Genomic DNA, 26,763 nt, shown 5'->3' with positions numbered 1-26,763 from the left:
TACCGTGAAGTGAAAGAACTCCAAAACACTAAAATGGCTTCTCATTTTCACGTGCGTATTTCATCCAATCCTAAAACCTACGAAAGCTACGTCTGCCATAAAGACGAAAAACACACGCACTTCCACTCCTATATTCCACTACTGACATAATTTTTAGTCCAAGTTTAACGCTTTAAGCTAAGAACGTGTCGGAATACTCAATTTAAAGAAGCATTATTAAAGAAAGCAATGGACTAAGTAAGCACCAATATAAAAATTTGACTGACAACAAAGCATTCAGTCTGATTAGTTCCGCTAAGGGAAAGAAATACGAAGAAAAGCACGGTCGTCGCTCACCAATAATACATATTTATTATCATACGGAAGTAACATGGAATCTACTAATATATAAGGGTTTCGTTGCCAGAGCCTGCGTTTCTTTTGGTCTGTCAAGTCTTCTGCGCATGACAAGAGCAGTTCCCAGGCGCGCAGTGCATTGTTTGTCAAATTCAAATTTCCCTCGTCAAATATTTTACATGTGAAAGACAAATTTTTTTCGGAAAAGTGTTTTAAAAATTTTCGTTATCATGTATGTTTAACGAACCGAAAATTTAAAGTACAAAGCATAATGATCCTTTAGCCAAGGTTTTAATGATTCGCTTATAAAAAGCTTTTTTAAGGTACTGAATGTAAAATTGCATAGAGTAAGAATATTCAATGACCTGAAGACAGGAAGCCCAACCAGTATTTTATGGCTTTGCACAGGAATCTTAAATTGGAAATTTACATACTGACACTAGCATTCAATCCATTCTCTTTTTCAAGTACCACAGGGATCCTAGTAATAAATTATCTACCTGGTTATTCTCTGTCTATAGGCTTTAAGGACTTGACTACCAGTGGTAAGATATCTTTAGTTTTTAATCTCCAATTTGGGATAGCTTTGGATTCTGCGCACCAGAGTTCACCATGTCGAGGCTCGGCCTGGGAGCACTTGTGGATGACAGCCTCGAGTTGAGCCTAAGTATTAGAAGACAAAAATCACGTGAATATATGTATGTTACTCACTTTTTTTTCCAACTATTTTTATTTATGGGTGTTGGTGGGGCCGTCCTCGCGGGCGAGGGGCGGTCGGGGCGGGCGGGGTGCGCGTGCGGTCGGTGGAAGACCGGGCCAAATTCGGGGGGGGCGGGGCTTTTTTCTTCTTTCTTTCTTCTTTTCATTACCTTTTCCCAATTTATTTTCTTTTCTATTCCTTTTTTTCTTTGCCTTTTCTCCTTTACTTCACTTTCACTTCCTTTCATTTATCTTTTCATTACAAATTTTTAAAATTCGTCACCAAAAAAAAAAAAAAAAAAAAAAAAAAAAAAAAGAATAAATAAATAAATAAATTTCAACTAAAGCTCCCTCCAATTTTCTCCCCATTCATCTCCTCCAAATTACACCTAACAACATTCCGTTTAATAATACCCTCCATGTGGCAAATACCAGCCAAAGAAAACTCATTTAAGGAAAACTAATTCAAGTCTTCATTGTATCATTCTCAGTATTAATGAGCGTACGTGCTTAGAGTTAGTCGTATGTTAACAACTTGTTCACCTAGACTGATAACAACAATACGTTCTGAGAAATGCCTGGTGTGATGATAATAATTACGTACAGAGGAGAGATGAGAGACAAGAAGAGAACGGATGAATAAACGAAAGAATTATAAATTTAGAAAAGGAAAATTTGACGAAAATTTGAAAAAAGAATGAGAAAACTAAAAAACTAATAATTATACTCACGAAAAACGAGAGTTATAAAATATTTAACAAATGTAAACAACTTTCCGTGACCAAAACCCCTTGTTGCATGCATTTTTAATGAAGTTTCAACATATTTTTCTATCGAAAAAGAAGTAAACAAAATCTCACACGAAGAAATTAATGTGAGGACGACAAGCATGCACGTGAGAATGAAATGTTGCTATGGTAATTGCTCTTTCAAAGCGTGAGAAATGAAATAAACGTGACAGTTTAATAGAACAATCAAATTGTATCGACTCATTTCACGTCAAAAAGCCTGTCCAATCACTGGCCAGATTGCTCAATCCATTCGAGAACCGAGACGTCAAATATAATGAAGAATTCTTTTGCGCACTAAGGGTTTGGTTTAAAAACAGAAAGGTAGTTTTAATTGATGGTTTTCACGGCGGCCATGTTGGAGGAACGTAACAAAAGAAATGTCAATGAATTCTTTTGTTATATCCTCCAACATGGCCGCCTTGTCTTTTGTTATTTAATTCTCTTGGGAATTGTTGAAAGCCATCAATAGGCAAATAGACAAAGACACAGACAAAAAGACGGACGAACGGACAAACTGACGAACAGGTGGGCATGTTTCAGGATTTAGAAGCACTAGATAGATCTTACAATAACAAAGTGCTTCCTCATATCATTCATTGTTAAATGTTACAGAGGAGGGGAGTATACGAGAAAGGCCGAAGATTTTGTCACTCCCCTCCACCCCCTTCGTCTTTCATTGTCTTTTTTTTTTCAACCACAGCAATCGATAATTACCTCTTTTCAAAATCCCATATTCGCCAATACCCCTCCCCTCCCCTCCCACCCCATCCCCATTTGTACGCACTGAGCACCATTGAATTTAATCTGAGCGGTGAATTTTGTTTCAACCAATTGCAGCGTGTTTAGCTGTTTTGCTGCCAGCCCTCATTCCCAGGCCAACCCAACTTTTTTGTTTTGTTTGTTTGTTTTCTTTTGACTTAAATATAATATACGTGCTTACAAGAAGCAGAAATATGGAAAGGAAGAATAAAAACAATTTCGATTTACCGCCACGTTTGCATCGTTCTTTCAAGCTCCAAAAATGCTTAGGGCCGGTCGTTTTAACAAATAGACATCAGCTTTTTATGTGTCTCTCTTCTTATTGACGATAAATTGCGTCATCAAATTGTCAAAGTAGTGTGGATCCACGAGGAGTAGCCGAATACTACTTTGGCAATGAGTAGTATAGGGGTTGGGGGTCCCAACTCACACGCCACCCCGAAATAACCCGTCTTAAAAGCATACGCCCCGGTTTCATTCGGGTTTTGAGAGCAACGTGGCCCGGGGTTATTCCACCAAGAGATTACGGGATCTTCCCGCCATCCACGACCCATTTGAGACCGTGAATACCCAATGAAATAAAGAAGCCACCAACGAATGCCATTAAATATGCTAACATATATTATAAGAGCATATTTTTGCCCATTGTTTCGGCAACCATTTTCGGCTACCTTTTCTACTCCCACACGGGTATTCCTCGTAGACACATTTTTGCACAATCGTATTTTTTTTGTGTCCGCTGCGCTGGTAGCAACACCAGGAATGTCTGTAGAACACCTCCACATAGTAGCAATTCCCAGATTTTGGATAGCAAGGGCCCGGAAACAGTGTCCCCGTAGCAAGGGCGCGGCAAGACACCGCTCCCTAGCAAGGGCTGCGAAACGCCTCTCTTGCAAGTAGCCAAAAACCTTCGACACCCTTCTACTATCTACTTCGCGGTAGTTGTGCCAAAGTTGCTACGTAACCCGGTATGCGAAGTCTGTAGAGGCCTTCCAAGATCTCCAGGAGTATTTGCGTTGTCCTTTGTTTTCCTAGCATGTAGCCGGCTATGCCTAGAGCTATGTAGAGATACATCTATATACCTATGGACCCACGGAATACCCCTATGGATCCATAGCGTTTGCCCATGGAATACCCATGCCCAAACCCGTATTCGTAGATATATATGGCAACACCCAAAATACTATCCGAGGAAGAAATCGCAGGATTGTTGGAAGATAGACGAAATGGTGTGGGGCTGCAAAAGGTAGCCAAAAAGTACGGCATAGGCATACCAAAGATACGCAGGATAGAGCGAGAGAACGGCGTGGAGGTAGCAATCCCCGAAAAGCCACCAACTACAGACCTGCAGAAACATTTCTTAGAAGTGCAGGATTCCTTTGCTATAGTCTTGGACGATCTCCAAAAAGCTAGAGAAGAACTACAGAACGCAAAGGAGGAATTGCTAGCCAAGATGGACCAGGAAGATTTCGAGAACGCAGAGGATCTGTCCGACGAAGTAGAGGAAGTATCCACAAAAATAGACTGGCAAATAGCCGGCAATGTACTATTTGCCGCCTTGTGCATTGCTGCCATCGTTTGGGCGCGCATGCAACCACCCAAAGTAGTCTCCTACAGACATTCAGCGGAGGATACGAAACCGCAGAGAAATTCTAGGATTCCAGAGATGGAGTAGAAAGGGTGTCGATTTGGCCTAGGATTTCGGAGTAGAGACGTGCACCAGTCTGTCTTTCTTCTTTGCTTTGGTAGTCTTTTCCCTACCTATTTTGCGGTATAGTGGTGGTGGAGACGTCCAGTCTATTTTCTGCTCCTCCAGAAAGTGTCCCCAGACCGGAGTAGTGGCGTGCTCCACCGTACAGCCCTCCAAAACGCATTCCGAGCATTTTTCGGAGAGGAATAGGATTGTCCTTTCTTTTTTTCTGTAGGTGGTTTTGGCGTATCTCCAGCATTGGTATTCGTCCGGATGCATATGTAGCGCCTGCACGCATTCTTTGTTGTGTGGCGCCGACACTTCCAGTAGTCTTTCCGGATTCCTGGGTATCGAACGGTCTACTTTCCTAGCCAATTCGTTGTACGTATCCGGAATGTCCTAGCGTCTCCGCAATAGCGTTGGTGTGGGATTTGGAGAAGTCTTTGCCGTAGATGGATATTTCCACTCTGCTGCATCCTCTTTTCTGCACGTCTGGGTGCAGGAATGTTCTACGCAGGTGGTCGTTGGGACAATCCACGTACTCTGCTAGCTTTGCTCCTACTGGATTCTGCACTTCTCCGGCTTCGAAGTTGGATACTATTTTGTTGTATATCTTCGTCCGTTTGCCGTCTTCCATCCAAGTGCAAACATGTTCTCCCACAGCATGCGTGTTCTCCAAAATCGTACCGTTGCGCCAACCGCCACTATGCTGCGACACGTATCCCAGCTGTCGCAAACGACGTACCAATGCAACTCTATCCAAAGTACCGGAGAAATCCTGTGTGTAGTCCACGGAGTATATTCCATATCCGTGTGCTTGTAGCAGCCTAGCAAACTTGGAAATGTTTTCGTGTACGGCTTCTATGGACAACTCCGAGGTGTCTACTTTGGCTACGAATACCGCGGCGGGTTCTCCATGCAAACTGGACCACTTGGCTGCCATGTGGGAGACGCGGTCTACTATGTTTCCCTGCCTGCACGTGTGCACTATACTGGTTGGTAGGAACACCCCAAATGTCTCCGTGGCTGCAATGGATATCTTGGAGACTATTGCCTTCGCATTCCTACAAAGCAGCTTCTTTCCATACAAATTCTCTTCGGAAACAAAACCATAGACAAACACATCGTCTACGAAAGGAGGCAATCCTTCCAGCGGCTGCAGACTGGTTGGTCCTTCGTTGCCCCGCAAGTAGTCGCACTTGGATATGTCTGGCAGCAGGTTTCCGTCGCAGGCATTGTCCAGCAGCAAATGTGCTAGTAGCCTACTCTTTGCTCGTATACCCATCTCTTGTAATGTAGTCGAAATACTCTTTTGCTCTTCCATCTTCTATATATAGGAGTAGAAGGTTTTTGGCTACTTGCAAGTGCCTCCACCTTGCTACGGACACTACCAGCGCAGTGGACACAAATACGCAAAATGTGTCTACGAGAGTAGAAAAGGTAGCCGAAAATGGTTGCCGAAACAATGGGCAAAAATATACTCTTCTAACAAGTGCTTGGTTAGGTCAGCCTTCCTTTTGAATTCCCTCTCACATCGTTCACACTTCATAATATATGTTAGCATATTTAATGGCATTCGTTAGTGGCTGCATTCACGGTCTCAAATGGGTCGTGGATGGCGGGAAGATCCCGTAATCTCTTGGTGGAATAACCCCGGGCCACGTTGCTCTCAAAACCCGAATGAAACCGGGGCGTATGCTTTTAAGACGGGTTATTTCGGGGTGGCGTGTGAGTTGGGACCCCCAACCCCTATACTACTCAATGTGATGACGCAATTTATCGTCAATAAGAGTACAGACATATAAAAAACTGATGTCTATTTGTTTTTTACGATAACAAAAACGATAAAAACTTCTCATTTTTACCGATCAAAACAACCAACGGAAAGAGTGCGCGCTCGTTGACGTCAGCTTTATCTGTCTGTCCTCTTATTGATGATAGAAAGTAACCAATCAGCGTGCGAGAAATTTATAAGTTAATGTAAAATTGTCCACTCATGTTTTGCGCGCCGCATTCACCGCTCAGATGGATCTTAACACTATTATACACCTATTTCAAAAGAACGTTGTCGGACGTAAATCTAAATCTGAGAGAGAGTAGCACGCTGCCAAACAACACAGTTTACTTTTAGATTTGAATATGAAGCATGATTTTTGAATTCAAAATGTGCCGATACTTTTTGTATTTTAGCTAGAAAACACAAAAGCACAATTCATTCCTACGTTTACTTTACGTTTACTTGAAATAGGTGTATACACCTAATTGAAAAAACGTTGTCAAGTTCAAAAAAAGGTTATACCATCAAGGCTAAGACCGAAAGGGAGCATGGGAAGACAAACAATTATGCTAATTTCATGTATATTGCAGTTTTCCCTTCCTGTGCACATTTTATGCATCATGGCTTTGGCATGTTGTTAATCTAGGTCAACCAACTTTGCTCTACTGTGCATTTTTGCATGTCTATATGCAAATATGATACACGTTTTGGAGTACCCAAAATCCTTTTCTGGTCTTAGATTCGATGATATGACCTTCTTGAACCCGACTACGTTTTATCAATTAGCCATGTATATGTATATATGGAGGTGGTTGAGGTGGTACAATTACCTCTGTTCCATGTTGTTGTTCGAACCTATAAAAGTACGCCCAGGCATCGCCAAAGTCGGGGTCGAGTTTCACAGCCCTGATGTACAAAGTGGAGCAAATAAAGTAAGATGAAAGGGTGGAACGAGTTATTCCTCTCTAATGATTTAATGATAATAGCAGGCGTAGCTCAATTGAAAAATCAGCTTGCTGAGCCGTCTACCGTGATAAATAAAGTTCATTGATTGATTGATGAATTGATTGATTGCCATAAAATTTAACACAGGGATCCCAACAGAGAATATATGGGGTAGTCTACGGAGGAAGCTAATAATGCGCATGAGCAGAATATTATTTGTAGGCAGATATTTGCGGTTGTCTCAGCCAATTAAAACGACAGGGGGAAATAATCTGAATGTTAATATGCTTGAAATTGCTATGCTGTCATATCATATACTGACCTGTTGAACCAGTCTCTTGCTTTTGAAACCTTTCTCTCGCTCCAGAACAATCTGTAAGCATTGTATTAATAAAGTAAGAATGTATAGGTATTTGAGATAAATCTAAAATATTACAGTGCTACTACATTAACAAAGGCAAAAAAAATTTTTTTAATCAACAGACCTCTCTAGATTTAAGACCACGTGTTATTTCTTTGAGAATAGGATTCTTTCTTTTATGAAACACTCGACAAAATTACTCGACTCTTATTGGACGAGGAGTACAATTAAATCCCAAATTGTACTCTGTAGATTCCCAATTAAGTTGCTCAATTTTGTTGAGTGTATTGTAAACAAAAAAATCGCACACTCTTTTCGGAATTTATAGATACTCGTGATGTTTTAAAAGTTCTCAAAAAGGCTCATCCAATTTTGAAAAAAAAATCAAAACATCACTCGTACCTATAAATAAATTGTACTCGAGATCGTGCAATTTCCAATACTAATTGGATCCAAACATAGAAATGATACTCAAGGGAATGACACGTGGTCTGAAATAGGCAAAATATTACGCCCAATGTGAAAAAGTGTATTGATTTTTGAAGCTGAATAACAGGATGGTGACGAATTTTGGAGTTTAAAGTGATTTTTTGATCATACACCAACATAAACTATATCATATTTATGTGCCTCGTCTTTCTAGCATTTTCGCACTCATTGGGGACACTTTTCACTCATACACATTACCACTCCATTCAATATTCTATGCAAACGACGACTTTTTTTTACCCAGAGAACATCAAAAACAAAAGAGGTAACCTTTCAGTGGGGTCACCCTACCTTCATGTGGACGACCTCATATTTCAAGTTCACCCATTTCCATCTAATATTCACTAATAATATCCTAATAATATATAGAAGAGATAACTAGCTAAAGATTAGTGTGAGCTGCGTCGGTGTTTCTAATGAAACAGTAGTGATAAAAGGGTAAATTTTACACCATGAAAAGGTGAAAAAAAGAAAGAACTTACTGACGTTTCGGACGCTAGTCCTTATTCGTCGGAGTTTTTTACTCTTCTTCGTCGAAGCTTTTACTCCGACGAAGGATTAGCGTCCGAAACGTCAGTAAGTTCTTTCTTTTTTTCACCTTTTTACGGTGTAAAATTTACCCTTTTATCATTAATAATACATATTTCTGTTATCAATCTTACTTAGCAACTGCTAGAAGCACATGAGGGTCGTGTTCACATCGTTTCAGAGCATCGACGCTACGTGTCTTACGCTGGGGCCTTGGATCCATAAAGATAGCCTCTGACCAGATTATCCCGGATGTAGGACATTCTTGTAACGCTGAAATTAGAAGCAGATTTTTCAGGACTTTGTACCGACTTTGTGAGCTTGGAGTCAAAAGTGCAAAAACGTGTGTTGTCTTTATGAAGATAGATCAAAAATAGCCCAGAAAATTAGAATTCAGTTTTCTAAAACTGTTTGCCAAGGGATTAGAGAAGTAAATTAAGATTTTCTATGAGAAATTTATAATTTATTCATCTCACATGAACTTTGTACCGAATTTAAGCTTGCAGTCAAAAGTGCCAAAACGAGTGTTTTCTTTCTCGATGTAAGTCATAACTTGCGCAGAAAATTAAATAGTTTTTTAAAACTAGATGCGTAGAAAATGAAGAAGTAAATTAAGATTTTCTTTAAGAAAAAAAAAATTTTATCTGGTGAGAAGTTTTGAAACATTTTACTGGCTTCAACGTCACTCAAAGAGATAATTTATTCATCTCACAAGAACTTTGTACCGAATTTGTGAGCTTGGAGTCAAAAGTGCCAAAACGTGCGTTTTCTTTCTCGATGTAAGTCATAACTTGCACAGAAAATTAGAATTGAGTTTTCTAAAACTGGTTTTCTATGAGTTGAAGAAGAAAATTAAGATATTCTGCGAGAAAAAAATCTATTTATCTGAAGTGAGCTCTTGAAACATTTTACTGGCTTCAACGTCACTCACAGAGATAATTTATTCATCTCACATGAACTTTGTACCGACTTTGTGAGCTTGGAGTCAAAAGTGCCAAAACGTTTGTTTTCATTCTCGATATAGGTCAAAAATAGCTCAGAAAATTGTAATTCAGTTTTCTAAAACTGTTTGCAAAGGGATTAGAGAAGTAAATTAAGATTTTCTATGAGAAAAAATCTATTTATCTGGTGTAAAGTTATGAAACATTTTACTGGCTTCGACGTCACTCACAGAGATAATTCATTCATCTCACATGAACTTTGTACCGACTTTGTGAGTTTGGAGTCAAAAGTGCCGAAACGTGTGTTTTCTTTCTTAATGTAAGTCATAAATTGTCCAGAAAATTAAAATAAAGTTTTCTAAAACTGGTTTTCTATAAACTAAAAAAGTAATCTAAGATTTTCTATGAGAAAAAAATCTATTTATCTGGTATAAAGTTTTGAGACATTTTACTGGCTTCAACGTCACTCGCAGAGATAATGTATTCATTTCCCATGAACTTTGTATCGACTTTGTGAGCTTGGAGTCAAAAGTGCTAAAACGTGTGTTTTCTATCTCGATGTAAGTCATAAATTGCACAGAAAATTAGAATTGAGTTTTCTAAAACTGGTTTTCTATGAGTTGAAGAAGTAAATTAAGATATTCTGTGAGAAAAAAAATCTATTTATCTGAAGTGAGCTCTTGAAACATTTTACTGGCTTCAACGTCACTCACAGAGATAATTTATTCATCTCACATGAACTTGGTACCGACTTTGTGAGCTTGGAGTCAAAACGTGCGTTTTCTTTCTGAAGATAGATCGAAAATAGCTTAGAAAATTAGAAGTAAGCTTTATAAAACTGGTTGCCAAGGAATTAGAGAAGTAAATTAAGATTTTCTGAGAGAAAAAAATCTATTTATCTCAAGTGAGCTCTTGAATCATTTTACTGGCTTCAACGTCACTCACAGAGATAATTTATTCATCTCACATGAACTTTGTACCGACTTTGTGAGCTTGAAAAGTGCCAAAACGTGAGTTTTCTTATTATCATAAACTCTTCCTCCTCGAAATGGCTAATTACTATACTAAACGTATTTTGTAAGACTTTGAAATGCATCTTTAGGACCAATCAGAGTGCGGGGAAGATCACTGTTCAGCCAATCATATTAAAGAACAACACAACTAACATATGTGGTTTAGCTTGACAATACCTTTAGCCATTAAAGTCTTGGAGAAGTCTTTGTTGCCTCCTCGAACCTCAACACGTACTGCTTCAAGCCTTAAGAAAAAAGACAGAAAATGGTTGGGCAAAAAGGAAACAGGAATGGATGGATGACAAGGGAGAAAATGGAAATGAGAAAAAGGGAGGAAAAAGACAGAGTGTGAAAAAAAAAAGAAGGGAAGAAAACGAAAAGAAAGGAAAACGTTTAGGGTAAGTGAAAAAAACTGCCGTCAAGGCGATCATGTCGTAAATAAGTTATAAACAGACCACTTGCATGTGACGTCAAAGGAGCTCAATTTGGAGGACAAAGCCAAAGAATTTTCATCTTATGAGAATCGGAAACCTGGGTGGCATGGATGGCGTAGTGGTTTACCGCTCGCCTCTCACCGCTGTGGTCCGGGTTCGAGCCCCGGATCAGACTGGATCATATGTGAGTTGAGTTTATTTGATGTGTTGTTCTCTCCCTTTGCACGAGGGTTTTCTCTGGGCTCTCCGGTTTCTTCCCTCCATAAAAATCAACATGTGAGTTGAGTGTAGCAGCACATACCGTGGACAGACCATGAAATCGTATGGCATTTTGCACTTTTGAGGAAATCGCTTTAGAGCACTCATGGTGTGATGTGCTGCTGATATTTTAGCGCTCATGTAGCGATACCTTATTCGTGCCTTAGTACGACTATACCATGTGTACATAACCTGGACAGACCATGAAACCGTATGGAAAATTGTTATTTTTAGGACCCTTTTAGTTTGATGTGCTGCTGTACTGCTCTTAGCCTGCTTATTAGGTTTAATATTCGCTAGTGTATATGGACCGTGATATATACATTAGGAACCGCGAAGTTCGACGAGTATGGAGGAATGTGAAGCAATCTATGCAGCTAAGTTATACGACCTTTTCTGAGGATGGCAACAACCATGACGCATGAGCGTGCTGAAGATATCTTAGAGAACCTGCCCGAAGGTAATTACTACTTGATGGTAACGTTCATTAAAGAGTTAAATGGCAGCTGGGTTTCAGAGCGTAGCTACGAGCCAATTAATCATCGAGGTGAATTTCTGAGATATCCGCCCTGGTGCCCTGGTTGGGGTAGATGCTTTGTACTACAATGTTGCCTACCCCGTGACTGTGGTCGTCTATGAGCTCCTACGCATAGAAGATCCCGACCTTGGAGAGATGCTACCTATGCGCACTGCTGGTAATTGCGTTGCTAACTTAGTGCGAGAATTCTTTAGAGATTCTAACCGAGGAGGCAATCTTTCCCCTAAGCGAGAAAAGACCATTGCCCGTTGGGAAACCTACGTAAACGACGGAGCTACTGAATCGTTGTTTACCGTCATAACGGCCATGCTTGGTCGGACGTGAGATTTCGGACGTGAGGTTATTGACTACGGCACTCCAGAAGCTACTACGGTTTGGATAGTATCTTTCTACGATGCCCCGCGTGGACAGTACCACCACTTACGTGCTAGCATGCTTGCTTATGCGCACATAAATCTACTAAGCATGTTGATGCGGTTTGAGGTAGATGAAGTTCTCAGGGTAGCTACGGATAGCCTGTACCTAACCCGAGAGAGCATTCGACGTTTGAAGGGCTCCCCGATGTATGGGCCAGAAGAAGAGGTCGAATCTGGGATGTGGAGACTAAGAGATGAGAAGATTAAAGCCTGGCGAAATAGAGTAATGTACTACGCATTACCTGACCATAAATGCGGTAGACACGACAAACCCATGGGTAACTACCCACTAGCTAGCAGACCGCAGCAGTCATCTTTACGTAATTCATCACATTGCTGCTAGGGTCTCCCGTGAATTTTTTTCTTCAGTGCTTTCTTGCCTATCCATCCAATGCCTGCCACTAGTGAGGTAATAACAGCAGCCTCCTCAACTGTTTTAACAAGTTTAGTAGACGACGCTTATGTAGTCGAACTTGCCTCTGAAAGGTCCTAACAGATTTTCTACCACGAATTTTATCTCTCCGCAACCTGTGGGTTGGAGACAACTAGAGAAAAGGGTCTTGGATTTGGAAGAAACATTGGATTCTCAGGTACGCATGCGTAGGTTTGCTGCGCTGCTTACACTGGCAGATTGGCTGAAGGATATCATCCTGGATGTCATGCGCGCCCCGCCTTAGGTATATGGATTGTACCACGAGCATACCCACTGACGATTGCGTAGAGTGTGAGCCACTTACATACAACATACGCTGCCTTCATTGCAACGAGGAATTCCTTGAGGAGGAGTTCTCAGGGCATTCTTGTATTGCCTAGGCGGTTGCGCATTTAGATCTTAAAAATATACGTAATAATGATCACGCAAGAGGAATTCGAAAACGCTTTGCAAGAAGCCCCCGAGATGACAAAGTGGAGAGACCTAGAGGTGGGTAAGAACTACGCCATCGTGGACTATGAACTACTAGACACTCTGATAGGCGAGAGTATGAAGCTGACAGTGCGGGACGACCAGGGGTTGACTACCGTCTGGGCGCCCACGCGGCTACGTGAGAAACTAATGAAGAAAGAATATACCACGTTAGGAATTACGGATTAAAGATTACTAAGGATAGCGCTCGTGAGTATTGGAGCATCGACGTGTTGGAAGTGCTAAGTTAAGGAAGTACTGGGGTCGCTGAATCGCATATTGAATATTGTTGTATTGTTTAGACACCTCATTTTTTTTTACCCTGCCGCACTCCTAAGATGTCTGGGGTCCGAGAGAGCTATACTGTATGATGTTGTATCGTTGAATATTGGTTGACTATTTTTTGGAGTTCTAAGATATCTAGGGTCGTTAAGCGCTATGCTGAATAATGTTGTTTTGTTGGATATTGGTTAGATTTGCATTTTTGCATTTTGTAGAGGTTAGGAGGATATCTCGAAGTACCTCAGTTAACCATAACTAAACAATACATCTTAAAGCAGAGCGTTCATCGACCCTAGATATCTTAGAACAGGCCTAGAATAGTCCGTTCACTACGGAGTCTATCTGCGCTTTGCGGCCTTCGGAGGAGCCTTCATATTCGTCTCCTGGTCGTTCCAGTATTCGCTCTTCTTTGCGCAGTCGGTGCTTACTCTTAGTAGTCATCAAAGGCTGTGGGACACTTTCGAAGTCTTCCTTGTCGCTGCCGCCCTCCAAACATATAAAGACGTGATCTCTACGGCACATACCGCAGTTAGGACAGTCTTTAGCCCAATATCTTTGATTCTCCCACGCTACGTCCCTGTTAGAAGCCGATAACCATCTTCTTGACTCTTTCTCCGATGTGTGTGCTATGGTAGTTTCTTTGAAAACATCTCTGACAGTCACGTCAAAGGTCTTAGACTTCGTCACAGGAATCTCTAAAGATGTAACCTGCTTTGCAAACGCATCTGTACCGCTCTTGTTATCGTAGAATGGGTAGCTAAGAGCGGTCTCCATTCCTCCGGTCTCCGGGGTTTAGCTAACTTAGGGGTCAAATCAGCGCTACTGTACATCCTTTCCCCAGCGGGTATGTAGTAGATACCATCAGACCTGGGCTCAAACTTATCGAAGTCCGCATGGGGAAACGCCTTCTTGAAAGCTCTAAAGATCTAAAAATCACGCTTGTCGTGTAGATGCTTATCCTCTATGTCGTTTCCAAAGGCATTGTACATTAGTATATAATGGATGTTAAAGAACCGACTGCTCCACCGCTATATCCTACGGTTCCTGATGAGATAAACGCCGAGAACTTTCGTCTAAATAAAGCAAATTTGATACTGGCTTACTTAGATTCTCAGGCAAGGCATAGGCTAGAAGGTAGCCATAACTACTGGTAGCTTAAGCGTGGCACTTACAGGCACTGGCGTCGCTACAAGCTTAACAGGACCAGGTGTTACCGTAGGGGTGCCTTTGGCAGGTGTTGGGGCTGTGTGTGGAATTATTTCAGCTACTATCATGAAGAAATTATCCGCGAAAATTTCAAAACACGAACAGAATATGATGCTGGCAAAATACAAGAGTAATACAATTGCTGACCTTACCAGCAAAACGTTACGTGACAGGGAGATTGATGACAAAGGATTCTCGCTTATTTTAGCCGAGGAAAATAAGCACGAGAAAATGAAAAGCGAAATTAGGGACAAAAAAGTGGTAGTCAAGGACATAACCGAGTAGGAAAGAAAAAATATATACAAACAGGCAAAAAGCGAGCTTCAAAGAAAACTCGCTTAGTAAGTATTTGTTTTGAGAAAAGCCAGACGGGATTTAATTTAAGTCAGTCTAGGAATTATGCAAATTATTGAAGTTTTATTTGCAACGACAAATCCAGTTAGTAAAACAGTCAACCCCCTTCCCAAAAGCCCTCAGAATTCTCACAAATGGCCCGAATGACGCCCAGCTTTCCACAAAAGAAATTCAAAGGCAGTTCACAGTGCCTCAACCTTGGATAATCCTCAACCAAACGACCAAGACTAATCAAGAAGCTTTTGTGACTCTTGGACATCTTGATTTCCTCCCTGTCTTTCTTGGACAAGCGTTTCAGGAAAAGTCCTTGTAGGGCAGAATAGTAAATTGCCTTTCTATCGCAATCCCCGATGGCTCTCGACAAAAGACAAATGCTTTCCAAAATCTCCTCGCGATTTCCATACTTTAGGTCTTGTTCGATGTTGGCATAGTCTAGGAAGCGTTCATCGTTCAGGCTATCCTTTAACTTTCTTTCGATGCCTTCTAAGTCCTTGGGTTTCTTGACTGCAGGCGTTTCCCCAAAGTACTTCTCATCGAGGTAGACCTTCGTCCAGGTTAAGAATTCTCGGGTATCGGGAAAGAGGTTCCAAATCTCGTTTAAGATTCCATTAGTGTCAGTAACAAGCGAGTCGAAACGTTTCTTCGACATAAAAAGGAAGAGACCAAGTGCGCATGCTCATCTTATGCCATAAGATCCACCTGCACTATTTTCTTGGAATCCATCCCAAGAGGGGGTGGTTGGGGTCTATTTTGTAAAATATTTCGTAGATCAAGTCAGGATAATGAAATGATGAAAATGAAATGATTATGATTTTTTATAGCGCCCTTTAATATGTGGATATAATCAAATGCGCTTCACATGGAGTTGTGAATGACAGATTGCTTTATGCAATTTACAAGCATGAGAGATGGTTAGTATGAAGTGTAGGCACTGAAGATGGTCACTGCCAGGGTTTCTTTTTACGTCTTTTTACGTTCTTTTATGTCCCCCATTTTACTGTAGGTTAGGAAGGGTTAGGAGACAGTGCCTACGGTTTAAAGTCCTTGTCCAAGAAGACTTGAAGGTCTAACCATTTGCAGATATTATTGCAAAGGCAGCACCTTCTCCTCAGTTATTTTAAGACCCTGACCTGAGTGTTGGTCCGGCAGAGGCTTGAACCACGACCTCCCTCCCGCACAACAGACCGACGCTCTTACCAACTGAGCTAACCGGGTGGCGGTAATAATAAAGAATCTCCTTATTCAGTCGAACAAACATCTGCTCGGCTTTGAGCATGGTATATACAGAAACCTCGGGTATTTTCTCTCCTGTAATCTCAGATAAAAGGTAAGAATTATCCTTATAATGTCCTAGCTTTAACTTCCTCAAGGTTTTCTTCAAACCCTGTGGAGTCCGTTCTTCGAGGTTGGCTTTAATTTTTTCCTTCGTTGGGTCGTCTGAAAACACGGGATAACGACCTTGAATACGATTCATCCACTCTCTAAAGTACTTTATTTTCTTGTAAGGCGTTCTCCTGCGACCCCCGTTAGCAAAATATTAGTCCATCGTCGCACACGGTACGGCGTTGAATAATAGGCAGATTAAGATTCCCGTTTTTCCTTCCCGCAAACGGCAAACGTGACCACGTTTTCATCGTTTCCCTACATTTCACTTAACCTTTTGCAAACCTTCCCGACAAAAACACATATTCTTATTTTTATCTACTACTTGGAGATCATTGAGATTCCTTTTCACTAATTTTAAAGAATTTTTGAATGGTCAACTGACGTTTCACGTTTGCCGTAAACGACAAGCTTAACCTCTCTTTTATCTTTCCGCAGGAGTTGCAAAATGCAGAAGTATCTTCTCGTATTCGCATTAGCTTATCACAACACTTGAGAGAAGGTACTGAGGTCACTATAGGTTCTTGCTCAAGACAATTCGAGCATACTTTAAGTCGTCCATAAGTCACAAAAGGTGCATCACAGTCGCACATTATATAGGTCGGATTTAGAATCCAGGAAAGAGCTTTCATAGTTTACGGGCAGCAGCCGAGGCGTATGGTAATCACATTCAATCAAATAATGGCCTTCTTGTATAACCAATCAAAGGTAAGCCCATGGTAAGCTCGTGAAGCTTTTTGAGTACCAATGAACTAAGAAGATAACAAATGACACTTGGTGACTCATTTCATTGAGGGTATTGTGACCCGAGTAAGGTGATAGTCAGAGTTATGTTTTGTGCAAACAAACTGTTGTCTTTATCAATTAATTTATTGGCTTCTGATTGGCTACAATCATTTTTTTCCGGATTTCTGGTTACGAAATGTGTAATCGATCCAATATATGACAAACCAGACTGTTTTCGAATTCTTCTCTCAACGTAATGATAAATACGACAATCTCATATCTCAAGGTCTAATAAAAAGAGCATCAAGTAAACTAAGAATACTCAAAATATGTGCTGATTACATGTCATTATGAAGTGATCGAAAGTCCAAAATGGCTTCCTCTCCAGTGACGTCACTTTGCGAATACAATGGATTCCATGGTTACGGGAATTACCCAAAATGATTGGCTGAGAAGCGGTATCCGAAAAATGCGAAATCTAGCCACCCCAATAGCTCTTCACGAGCTAAAAATCATGATGTTCAGTAACCTTGTTATCGCAGTTATCCTTACAACGCTCTAGTATTTCCTTTCTTTTCTTATCGTCTATACATCTTACTCGGCTCCTGATTCCATCATCTTCCAAGTATCTCATATACACTAGCAAATATTAAACCTAATAAACAGACTAAGAGCAGTACAGCAGCACATCAAACTAAAAGGGTCCTAAAAATGACCATTTTTCCATACGATTTCATGGTCTGTCCAGGTTATGTGCACATTGTATAGTCGTACTAAGGTATATAAGGTAATAAGGTATCGCTGCATGAGCGCTAAAACAACAGCAGTACATCACACCATGAGTGCTCTAAAGCCATTTTCTCAACAGTGCAAAATCCCCTACGATTTCATGGTCTGTCCAGGGTATGTGCTAGTGTTGTATGTTGTAAATATAGAATGTAGTGGTATTGCGTGAAGGGAACCTCACAGAAGAGCCCCGTACGGGGAGTGGTGGTTGTGAAATGTTTTTTTTAAAATCGAAAACCTATCGTTATGTCTTCCATATTAAGCTGCATTCTAACGTGCTGCAATGGGTCTATAGTGTTCTTCAAACTCAATACTAACCACAACTCTGGACACTTTGGATTCTTCTGTCTTCCCTGCTCCAACACAGACCTCGCTTTCGTTGTATGTCCTGGTGTGAACAAACATTCATTTATAAGATCTGACATGAGACATGAATGCGTGACAAGATCAATGAGTGCGTGAAAAGATCAAGGATTTCGTGGCGAGATCGATAATTGCGTGACAAGATCAATGAGCGCGTGACAAAATGAATGGGCGTATAACAAGATCAATGAGTGCGTGAGAAGGTCAATAAATGCGTTATAACTCAACGAGCATATGACAAGTCCAATTAGTGCGTGACAAGATCAATGAGTGCGTGACAACTTCAATGGCTTACCCATCTTTTCTTCTAATCTTGCCCATAACAGCCAAAGAGGAATAGAATGTGGACATTTCTTGACCTTGGAAAAAAAACCAGGAGAAAGTCGTTAGATGGAAGATGTAGGGGGACTTCATTTTCTTAACTATAATTGAACAGAAAAGGTTATGATGGTAATAATGATGATGGTGGATGGTGATGATAACAATGGTGATGATGATGATGATGATGGCAATGATGGTGGTGGTGATGATAACAATGGTGATGATGATGATGATGATGGCAATGATGGTGGAAGTGATGATGGTGGAAATGATGATGGTGATGATGATGTTGATGGTGGTGGAAGTGGTGATGGTGATGATTCTGTTGTTGGTGGTGTAAGTGGTGATGGTGATGATGATGATGATGGTGGAAGTGGTGATGGTGATGATGATGTTGATGGTGGTGGAAGTGGTGATGGTGATGATGATGTTGATGGTGGTGGAAGTGGTGATGGTGATGATGATGATGATGTTGATGGTGGTGGAAGTGGTGATGGTGATGATGATGATGATGGTGGAAGTGGCGATGGTGATGGTGATGATGATGTTGATGGTGGTGGAAGTGGTGATGGTGATGATGATGGTGGATGGTGGTGATGATAATGATGATGGTGGAAGTGATGATGATAATGGTCGTGGATGGTGGTGATAATGAGGGTATTTGTGATGATGGTCATGATAATAATGATGTTGCTGGAGAACACAATGTCGATTATAATATCGAGGATATTGAAGGCAATGCTGGTGCTGTTGCTGATCGTGCCATTTTTATTTTCACTACTCTCTAGACGTTCTTTGTTTTGCATAGGCATTATATTGCTTATCTTTCAATTCAGATAAATTAATTATCAAAATTAAAATATACTGTAATAGTAATAATAATAATAATAAATAATAAATAACAATGATAATAATTAAATTATTCAAAAAGAAACTATACTGAAGGGAACATGACATAAAATCAAGAGCATTGACTCACTCACCCCTAGTTTGTAAGCTTCTCTAGCCTCCTCCTGGTTTCCTTTTTGTTGCTGGATTTGACCTTTCATCATCCACAACTACAACAAATAATAAACCATGTAAGAAAGATAATCCTATCCATCCATTTCATTTCTCATTTGTCTCGACCAACTAATTTATTCTTTTTTTCTTCCTCCCTCCCATGAAACATTTTATCCATCGAGCTCTCCATATCAATCTAACTCACACCTTTCCATTTATCCATTTATCCATCCATCCACCCACCCACCCACCCACCCTCCATCCTTCCATCCCTTCATCCCTCCCTCCCTCCATCCCCCCCTCCCTCCATCCATTCATCCACCCACACACCCATCCACCCACCCTCCATCCCTCCATCCCTTCCTCCCTCCATCCATTCATCGACCCACCCACCCACCCTCCATCCATCCATTCATCCGTCCGTCCGTCCCTCCCTCCCTCCATCCACCCATCCACCCACCCTCCACCCCTCCATTCACCCCTCCCTCCCTCCATCCATCCATCCCCCTCGCTACCTTTGGAAAGTCAGGATATTTCTGAACCGCTTCTTCGAGTAGTTTGCTCGCCTACAAGAATAATCAATAAAAGAAAAGTTAGTTTCTCTTTGTCGTGTCTGGGTGTAAGATAGAGGGAGGGGAAAGGATAAGCAAGCATGGAAACTTACCTCAGGAATATTACCAAGAACCCATTCTAGTCTGATGGACTTCATCATCACCTAGAAGAACAATACATATACCATGGTAAACAAACATTGGTTAGAAGGTTCAAAGGTTTCTATTGCCACATACAGAGACATTCTCAAACAAGACAGTGTTCAAACTATGAGATACTGAAGAAATAGAAAAATGCGCGCGCGTGCTGTGTGTTGGCAGAACACATGAGAAGTGTTAGGAGAAGCAAGTAGTGGATTGTTCTTCCCATCCCAAAGCATCCCAAAACTGCACACAACTCAGCGAGAAAGTCTTTTTTTCTTTAATGAAATACGACTTAGAATTGTCGTTATTTTGGACAGCAATGACAAAATAGGAAGTACACGCATGCTGTGTGCTCTGGTAAAGCACGCGTTCCAAACCAATCAGGACGCGGGATTTATAATAGTTATTTCATAAAGAGTATAGGTCACTTGCAGCAAGTCGGAATGCAACAATAAGATTTTCCAATTCCCATGAGATTGCATTCTTTTGTTTTGTGCTCCAAATTGAGCTGATTTGACGTCACATGCGAGGGGTGTATTGCTTATCGTCACTAAAAGTGTTGTATGAATGGGCGCCCCCTAGCCTCCACCGCAGGCACCTCCTTGGCTCTTTTTTGCTCCTTGGACTTCCTGTGGCATAAAATGCAACAGAGGAATCCCATTAATTAGCGCGCGGAGAAGGATAGGCGCCCGCCACATTTTAAGTTCCATCACGAGTATTAAATGTAAACCTTACCCTAGCGGTACATGCATTCATTCGTGCTCTTTGAAGCAGCTTCCTATGAAAGCAAAAACACGAGTAACGTAAATGTTTATCAGTGTTAGTAGAGTTAGGACAGGTGTTGCTTAATCAGTGTGGGGTGGAAGCGCGCTAACCAATGACCAATGCTTAAATAAAAACATTCCCGCTATTGCTATAAAAATATAAAACTCATGAATGTGGCTGGCTGCCTACTTTTGAACGTTCGATTTGAGCCCACGACGTGCTCCCGTTCAAAAACCGCTGAAAAATCTACAGGATTTTATTGAAGAACCATACGCGTTTTGAGCTTCAACAGGGCAAAACCCTCAAAATTTGCACGGGACTCTATTTTTTAATAGCTCATTCGAAAAACCTCCTAAAAATCTAGGTTATATCTACATTTTTGTATTGATTTTTGTTCGACTTTATGAGATTTTTTAAGAGCACCGAAACTACAAAATATGACAAACCAATGTATCTCTCTGTCTTTTTGTCAAAAATTTCCATGTATTATTGTAGAATGATTGACTAGCCCTCATTCGTGCACTCATATAGTCTGCAAATAACTATTATCTTATGAATCTTACTTATTTTCTAATCGCTTCCGGTGGCGCAACTTTTGCTCCAAAACGGCTCGTGCGTAGCCGGGTGCGAAGGCTTCCATTAAATGCTGATTATCTCGAAAACAAGCTCGGGACACCCTATTTTTCTTTCCAGTTTTGGAATCAGCATTAAATTTCAATTCGGAAAATCGAAGTTTAAAAAACAGCTGAAATCAATCACCTTAAATATTATGTAATTATATCAACCTCTTGATAACAACGATTTTTTCTCATTTGGTGGCGTGGAAATCCTTAACTTTAAGAGGAAAAGTGAAACATATTTTTTGCAAATTTTCTCGATCCTGATTGTGATTGGATGACATATATTCTCAGATCAGTAGGCGTCATGTGACAAGCTAGACATTTAGGTAGGTTAAAATCATCCAACGTAAGTTGATTAATGAAATGGGGATGAGGTTATGTATTTTTACCTTGCTCTCTGATCTTCATTATTTTCACTCTCCAGTTTAACGGCAGCTAACCAAATCTCTTCACTGTTGGGATTGGCCTGGAAGGCTAGAGCGAGAATAGATCTTGCAGCAGGTATGTCACTCTGAAATTGTCAAGGATCAAGAAAAATATGAATGCTTTCTAAATGACGATAATACCATGATTACCTCGGGATCCATCGTTTCCAGTGGGACGTTTTTAAAAACACTAACATCCCTCTGGATGAACAGCGATAGCGAGGGATTTAAAAAAGGCCAGCTTGTTATCGTTGCCGTACGTGTAGACAGCGATAACAATAACGTCACAGCTTTAACTGCGCATGCTCAATAGCCTAGACTGTAGACGATTTCATACAGTGTCATACTCCAGTTTCGAGTTCTCTGTTGCTCAGGGTTAGCGTCGTTATGTGTATAATATTGATGTGTTCCAGTGAAGGTCCGTGGAATTTCAAAGTGTTTGTATTGTTGAAGTTGTGCATTCTTTACTTTACCGTTGGTATTTGTGAATATTTAGACACTGATAAGAGCCTAACGCTGTGTAAATGAGTCTGTAATCAAGGAACACAGCGGTAATTTGGAATTCGAAAATGGTCTATTCTCTTCAAAATAAAATTATTTGTTTGAATTGTATCCATATTCATGTGTCTTCTCATGTGCAACAGTTAAACAAAGAAATGATACTCTAGGGAATGACACATTCTCTTGAGAATAAGATTCTTTGTTTGAGTTGTATCCATATTCATGTGTCTTCTCATGTGCAACCGTTAAACAAAGAAATGATACTCTAGGGAATGACACATGGTCTTGAGAATAAGATTCTTTGTTTGAGTTGTATCCATATTCATGTGTCTTCTCATGCACAACCATTAAACAAAGAAATGATACTCTAGGGAATGACACATGGTCTTGAGAATAAGATTCTTTGTTTGAGTTGTATCCATATTCATGTGTCTTCTCATGTGCAACCGTTAAACAAAGAAATGATACTCTAGGGAATGACACATGGTCTTGAGAATAAGATTCTTTGTTTGAGTTGTATCCATATTCATGTGTCTTCTCATGTGCAACCGTTAAACAAAGAAATGATACTCTAGGGAATGACACATTCTTGAGAATAAGATTCTTTGTTTGAGTTGTATCCATATTCATGTGTCTTCTCATGTGCAACCGTTAAACAAAGAAATGATACTCTAGGGAATGACACATTCTTGAGAATAAGATTCTTTGTTTGAGTTGTATCCATATTCATGTGTCTTCTCATGTGCAACCATTAAACAAAGAAATGATACTCTAGGGAATGACACATTCTCTTGAGAATAAGATTCTTTGTTTGAGTTGTATCCATATTCATGTGTCTTCTCATGCACAACCATTAAACAAAGAAATGATACTCTAGGGAATGACACATGGTCTTGAGAATAAGATTCTTTGTTTGAGTTGTATCCATATTCATGTGTCTTCTCATGTGCAACCGTTAAACAAAGAAATGATACTCTAGGGAATGACACATTCTTGAGAATAAGATTCTTTGTTTGAGTTGTATCCATATTCATGTGTCTTCTCATGTGCAACCGTTAAACAAAGAAATGATACTCTAGGGAATGACACATTCTTGAGAATAAGATTCTTTGTTTGAGTTGTATCCATATTCATGTGTCTTCTCATGTGCAACCGTTAAACAAAGAAATGATACTCTAGGGAATGACACATTCTTGAGAATAAGATTCTTTGTTTGAGTTGTATCCATATTCATGTGTCTTCTCATGTGCAACCATTAAACAAAGAAATGATACTCTAGGGAATGACACATTCTCTTGAGAATAAGATTCTTTGTTTGAGTTGTATCCATATTCATGTGTCTTCTCATGCACAACCATTAAACAAAGAAATGATACTCTAGGGAATGACACGTGGTCTGAAAGTGGTAAACATTAAACAAAGAAATGATACTCTAGGGAATGACACATGGTCTGAAAGTGGTAAACATTAAACAAAGAAATGATACTCTAGGGAATGACACGTGGTCTGAAAGTGGTAAACATTAAACAAAGAAATGATACTCTAGGGAATGACACATGGTCTTGAGAATAAGATTCTTTGTTTGAGTGGTATCCATATTCATGTGACTTCCCATGTGCAACCATTAAACAAAGAAATGATACTCTAGGGAATGACACATGGTCCGAAAGAGGCAAACATTGCGTTCAAAGGTAAAGAGGTCTATTGCAGACGATTTTAAAAACGGTCGTTCAGACAAAAAGGTTTTGATAGGCTCTACTTACTGCCATCCATTTGGACTTGGCTCCCATCAACCAGAGGACCTCAGCCTTCGGACAGTGTTTTACAGCATTCTGTAGTAATGCTTCCAGCGACTCCCTGTTATCATATAATATCTTTCAGAGGCCAAACAACATGGCGGCTATGACGTCACATACACAAGAACAAAAGACATGGCCGCCATGTTGGTTGATATAACGAAAGAAACCAAGACCCAAAATCAACCAACATGGCGGCTATGACGTCACATACACAAGGACAAAAGACATGGCCGCTCTTTCACTATTCCTTCTAATTACCTTGTGCCGTAATTCTTTTCAAAGTATGCTGCTCTCAGCCACACGCTCTTCTTGCTTGGGAAGACCGTCAGCGCATGCGCGTAGATTGCTCTCGCACACTCGTATGCATTATGGGCAACGCACTGTGGAGTAAGCAAAGCAACACGGTTAATGTATATCATAGTTTTAAACCTTTTTTCTTGAATGATGAGAACTTTATAACTGTACACATCACAGCAAGAAATTTTTTATTTCTTTTATGAAATAAAAATGACAATATAATAATATTGTCATTTTCACTTAGGGTCTTAAAATAACTAATGGTTAGACCTTCAAGTATTCTCGGATAAGAACTTAAAACCGTAGGCCCTGTCTCCCAACCCTTCCTAACCAACAGTAAAATGGGGGACATAAAATAACCTGTTGAATTATTCGTGAAGAGTAGGGGATTGTCTCCCGGTTCAACAGCCTATCCCTGTCTGGAGGCATATCACTAATGTACTAATAAATCACTCATGATTGTAAGCCACACGGCTGCTAATAGTGCCTTAATATGCAGCCCGTAAAGTCCTCCACTGCTCATAAATGTAAAGCGCAACGAGACGTTGTACAAATGCGCTATATAAGAACCTCCAATTACTATTATTATTATTACAATATAACGATTATTTGAATAGTATATCATTTTCACCGCCAAAGCAGCCATTCACCTCATACACGTGGTTAAGTTTTGGGAACACGAGTTTTGCCGAGGCTGTGATTAAGCTTCCGGACTGAACTGTTATAATGGAGAAACGTTGCCGAAGGGAAGGTGGGTGGGGTCAAAAATCCGTCTAGCACTGACTGGTAAGGCGAACCTAAGCAAATGAGGTCGAAACCTTGGATTTTCTCGCTTAAATAGGCAACTACCGACCCAGGGGCATTCATAATGCTTCTCACCTAGGAATCACACCCAGAAAGTCATGATAACATTCCGCGCGTACTCGTTTCATGGCTGCTTTAGGAGTGAAAGGAATAACTTAATAGAAGGAGGAAAACTAGAGAACCTAGAGAGAAGCAAGGGAGAAAACAACACTTACGCTATCAGCATCTTCCATCCACGTGTGTTTGCGATCCTCTTCTTCAACACCGACACCAATGACGCTACGGCTGTAATATAACACAACACAACATTAGATCGGCTATTATATAAGATGTTTGTCTCTAGTGCGCAGACCTGTCTTTACACTTCTTATTAACAGTGTTTGTCTTTTCTCACTCCTATCACATCAATACTGTACTGAGTCTGTGTATATTGCTTGTGGTCATGTATGTCTCTAGTGCGCAGACCTGTCTTTACACTTCTTATTAACAGTGTTTGTCTTTCTCACTCCTATCACATCAATGCTGTACTAAGTCTGTGTATATCGCTTGTGGTCATGTCTGTCTCTAGTGCGCAGACCTGTCTTTATACTTCTTATTAACAGTGTTTGTCTTTTCTCACTCCTAACACATCAATGCTGTACTAAGTATGTGTATATTGCTTGTGGTCATGTCTGTCTCTATTACGCAGAGATTAGGGCAGACACGTTTAAAGCATGGTTTATACTGTACATGTGACATGTGACCCAGTTTATACTCACATTATAGCCTGACAAGTGTGTACACTACTAGCTTTCTCACACAACTCAGCATCTAGTATCCACTGGTCTCTGTTGATTTCTACTCCATTACTCTTGAGAGAAGCAATGGCTGGGAAAAAAATGACAGAAATATATGAGTGAATGAACTGAATGGCAGGATGGAAGAATGAATCAATATAAGGATTGAAAGATCGATTATTTGAAGGGATGAATAAATGCCTGGAAAGATGAACGAATAAATGAATAAATGAACCAATGAATGGATAAAAGAATGGATGGATTGACGGACGGACGGACCGATGGATCGTTGAATGGGTGGGTGGGTGGATGGAAGGATGGATGGATGAGTGGATGGATGGATGGATTGATGGATGAATGGTAGGAAGGAGGGAATGAAGGAAGGAGGGAAGGAAGGAAGGGAAGGGAAGGAAGGAAGGAAGGAAGGAAGGGAAGGAAGAAAGCAAGGAAGCAAGGAGGGAGAGAAGGAACGAAGGAAGGGAAGGAAGGAAGCAAGGAAGGAAGGAAGCAAGAAAGCAAGTAAGCAAAGAAGGAAGGAAGGAAGGAAGGAGGGAAGGAAGGAAAGAAGGAAGGAAGGAAGGAAGGAAGGAAGCAAGCAAGGAAGCAAGCTTAAGCAAGCAAGCAAGCAAGCAAGGAAGCAAGTAGGGAGAGAGGAAGGAAGGAAGGAAGCAAGGAAGGAAGCAAGTAGGGAGAGAGGAAGGAAGGAAGGAAGCAAGGAAGAAAGCAAGGAAGGAAGGAAGGAAGGAAGGAAGGAAGGGAAGGAAGAAAGCAAGGAAGCA

At 40.6% G+C, this 26,763-nt stretch overlaps 1 protein-coding gene across 1 annotated transcript in view; it reads right to left on the bottom strand.

Moving 5' to 3' along the window:
* Positions 1–332: 332 nt before the first annotated feature.
* The window catches only part of LOC116287021 (pre-mRNA-processing factor 6), a 40,895-nt gene continuing 14,464 nt past the window's right edge, over positions 333–26,763 (bottom strand). Inside the window, exons 13-28 of the mRNA XM_089028738.1 lie at positions 25,967–26,075; positions 25,424–25,493; positions 24,366–24,487; positions 24,072–24,165; positions 21,772–21,893; positions 20,733–20,775; positions 19,967–20,017; positions 19,818–19,868; positions 19,284–19,358; positions 18,275–18,338; positions 17,935–18,004; positions 10,507–10,574; positions 8,510–8,648; positions 7,320–7,370; positions 6,883–6,958; positions 333–999 (exon numbers count right to left, since the gene is read on the bottom strand). Coding sequence (XP_088884864.1) covers positions 841–999; positions 6,883–6,958; positions 7,320–7,370; positions 8,510–8,648; positions 10,507–10,574; positions 17,935–18,004; positions 18,275–18,338; positions 19,284–19,358; positions 19,818–19,868; positions 19,967–20,017; positions 20,733–20,775; positions 21,772–21,893; positions 24,072–24,165; positions 24,366–24,487; positions 25,424–25,493; positions 25,967–26,075 — 1,364 coding nt within the window. The 3' untranslated portion in view covers positions 333–840. The remainder of the gene's footprint in view (positions 1,000–6,882; positions 6,959–7,319; positions 7,371–8,509; positions 8,649–10,506; positions 10,575–17,934; positions 18,005–18,274; positions 18,339–19,283; positions 19,359–19,817; positions 19,869–19,966; positions 20,018–20,732; positions 20,776–21,771; positions 21,894–24,071; positions 24,166–24,365; positions 24,488–25,423; positions 25,494–25,966; positions 26,076–26,763) is intronic.

This window comes from Actinia tenebrosa, unplaced genomic scaffold (assembly GCF_029948245.1).
Source record: "Actinia tenebrosa isolate PJP-AT-01 unplaced genomic scaffold, QUT_ActTen_1.0 PGA_scaffold13__45_contigs__length_12533684, whole genome shotgun sequence".
NCBI classification, from domain to species: Eukaryota; Metazoa; Cnidaria; class Anthozoa; order Actiniaria; family Actiniidae; genus Actinia; species Actinia tenebrosa.
Note: the sequence above shows the minus strand (reverse complement) of the source record. Positions and strands in the feature narration are given on the sequence as shown.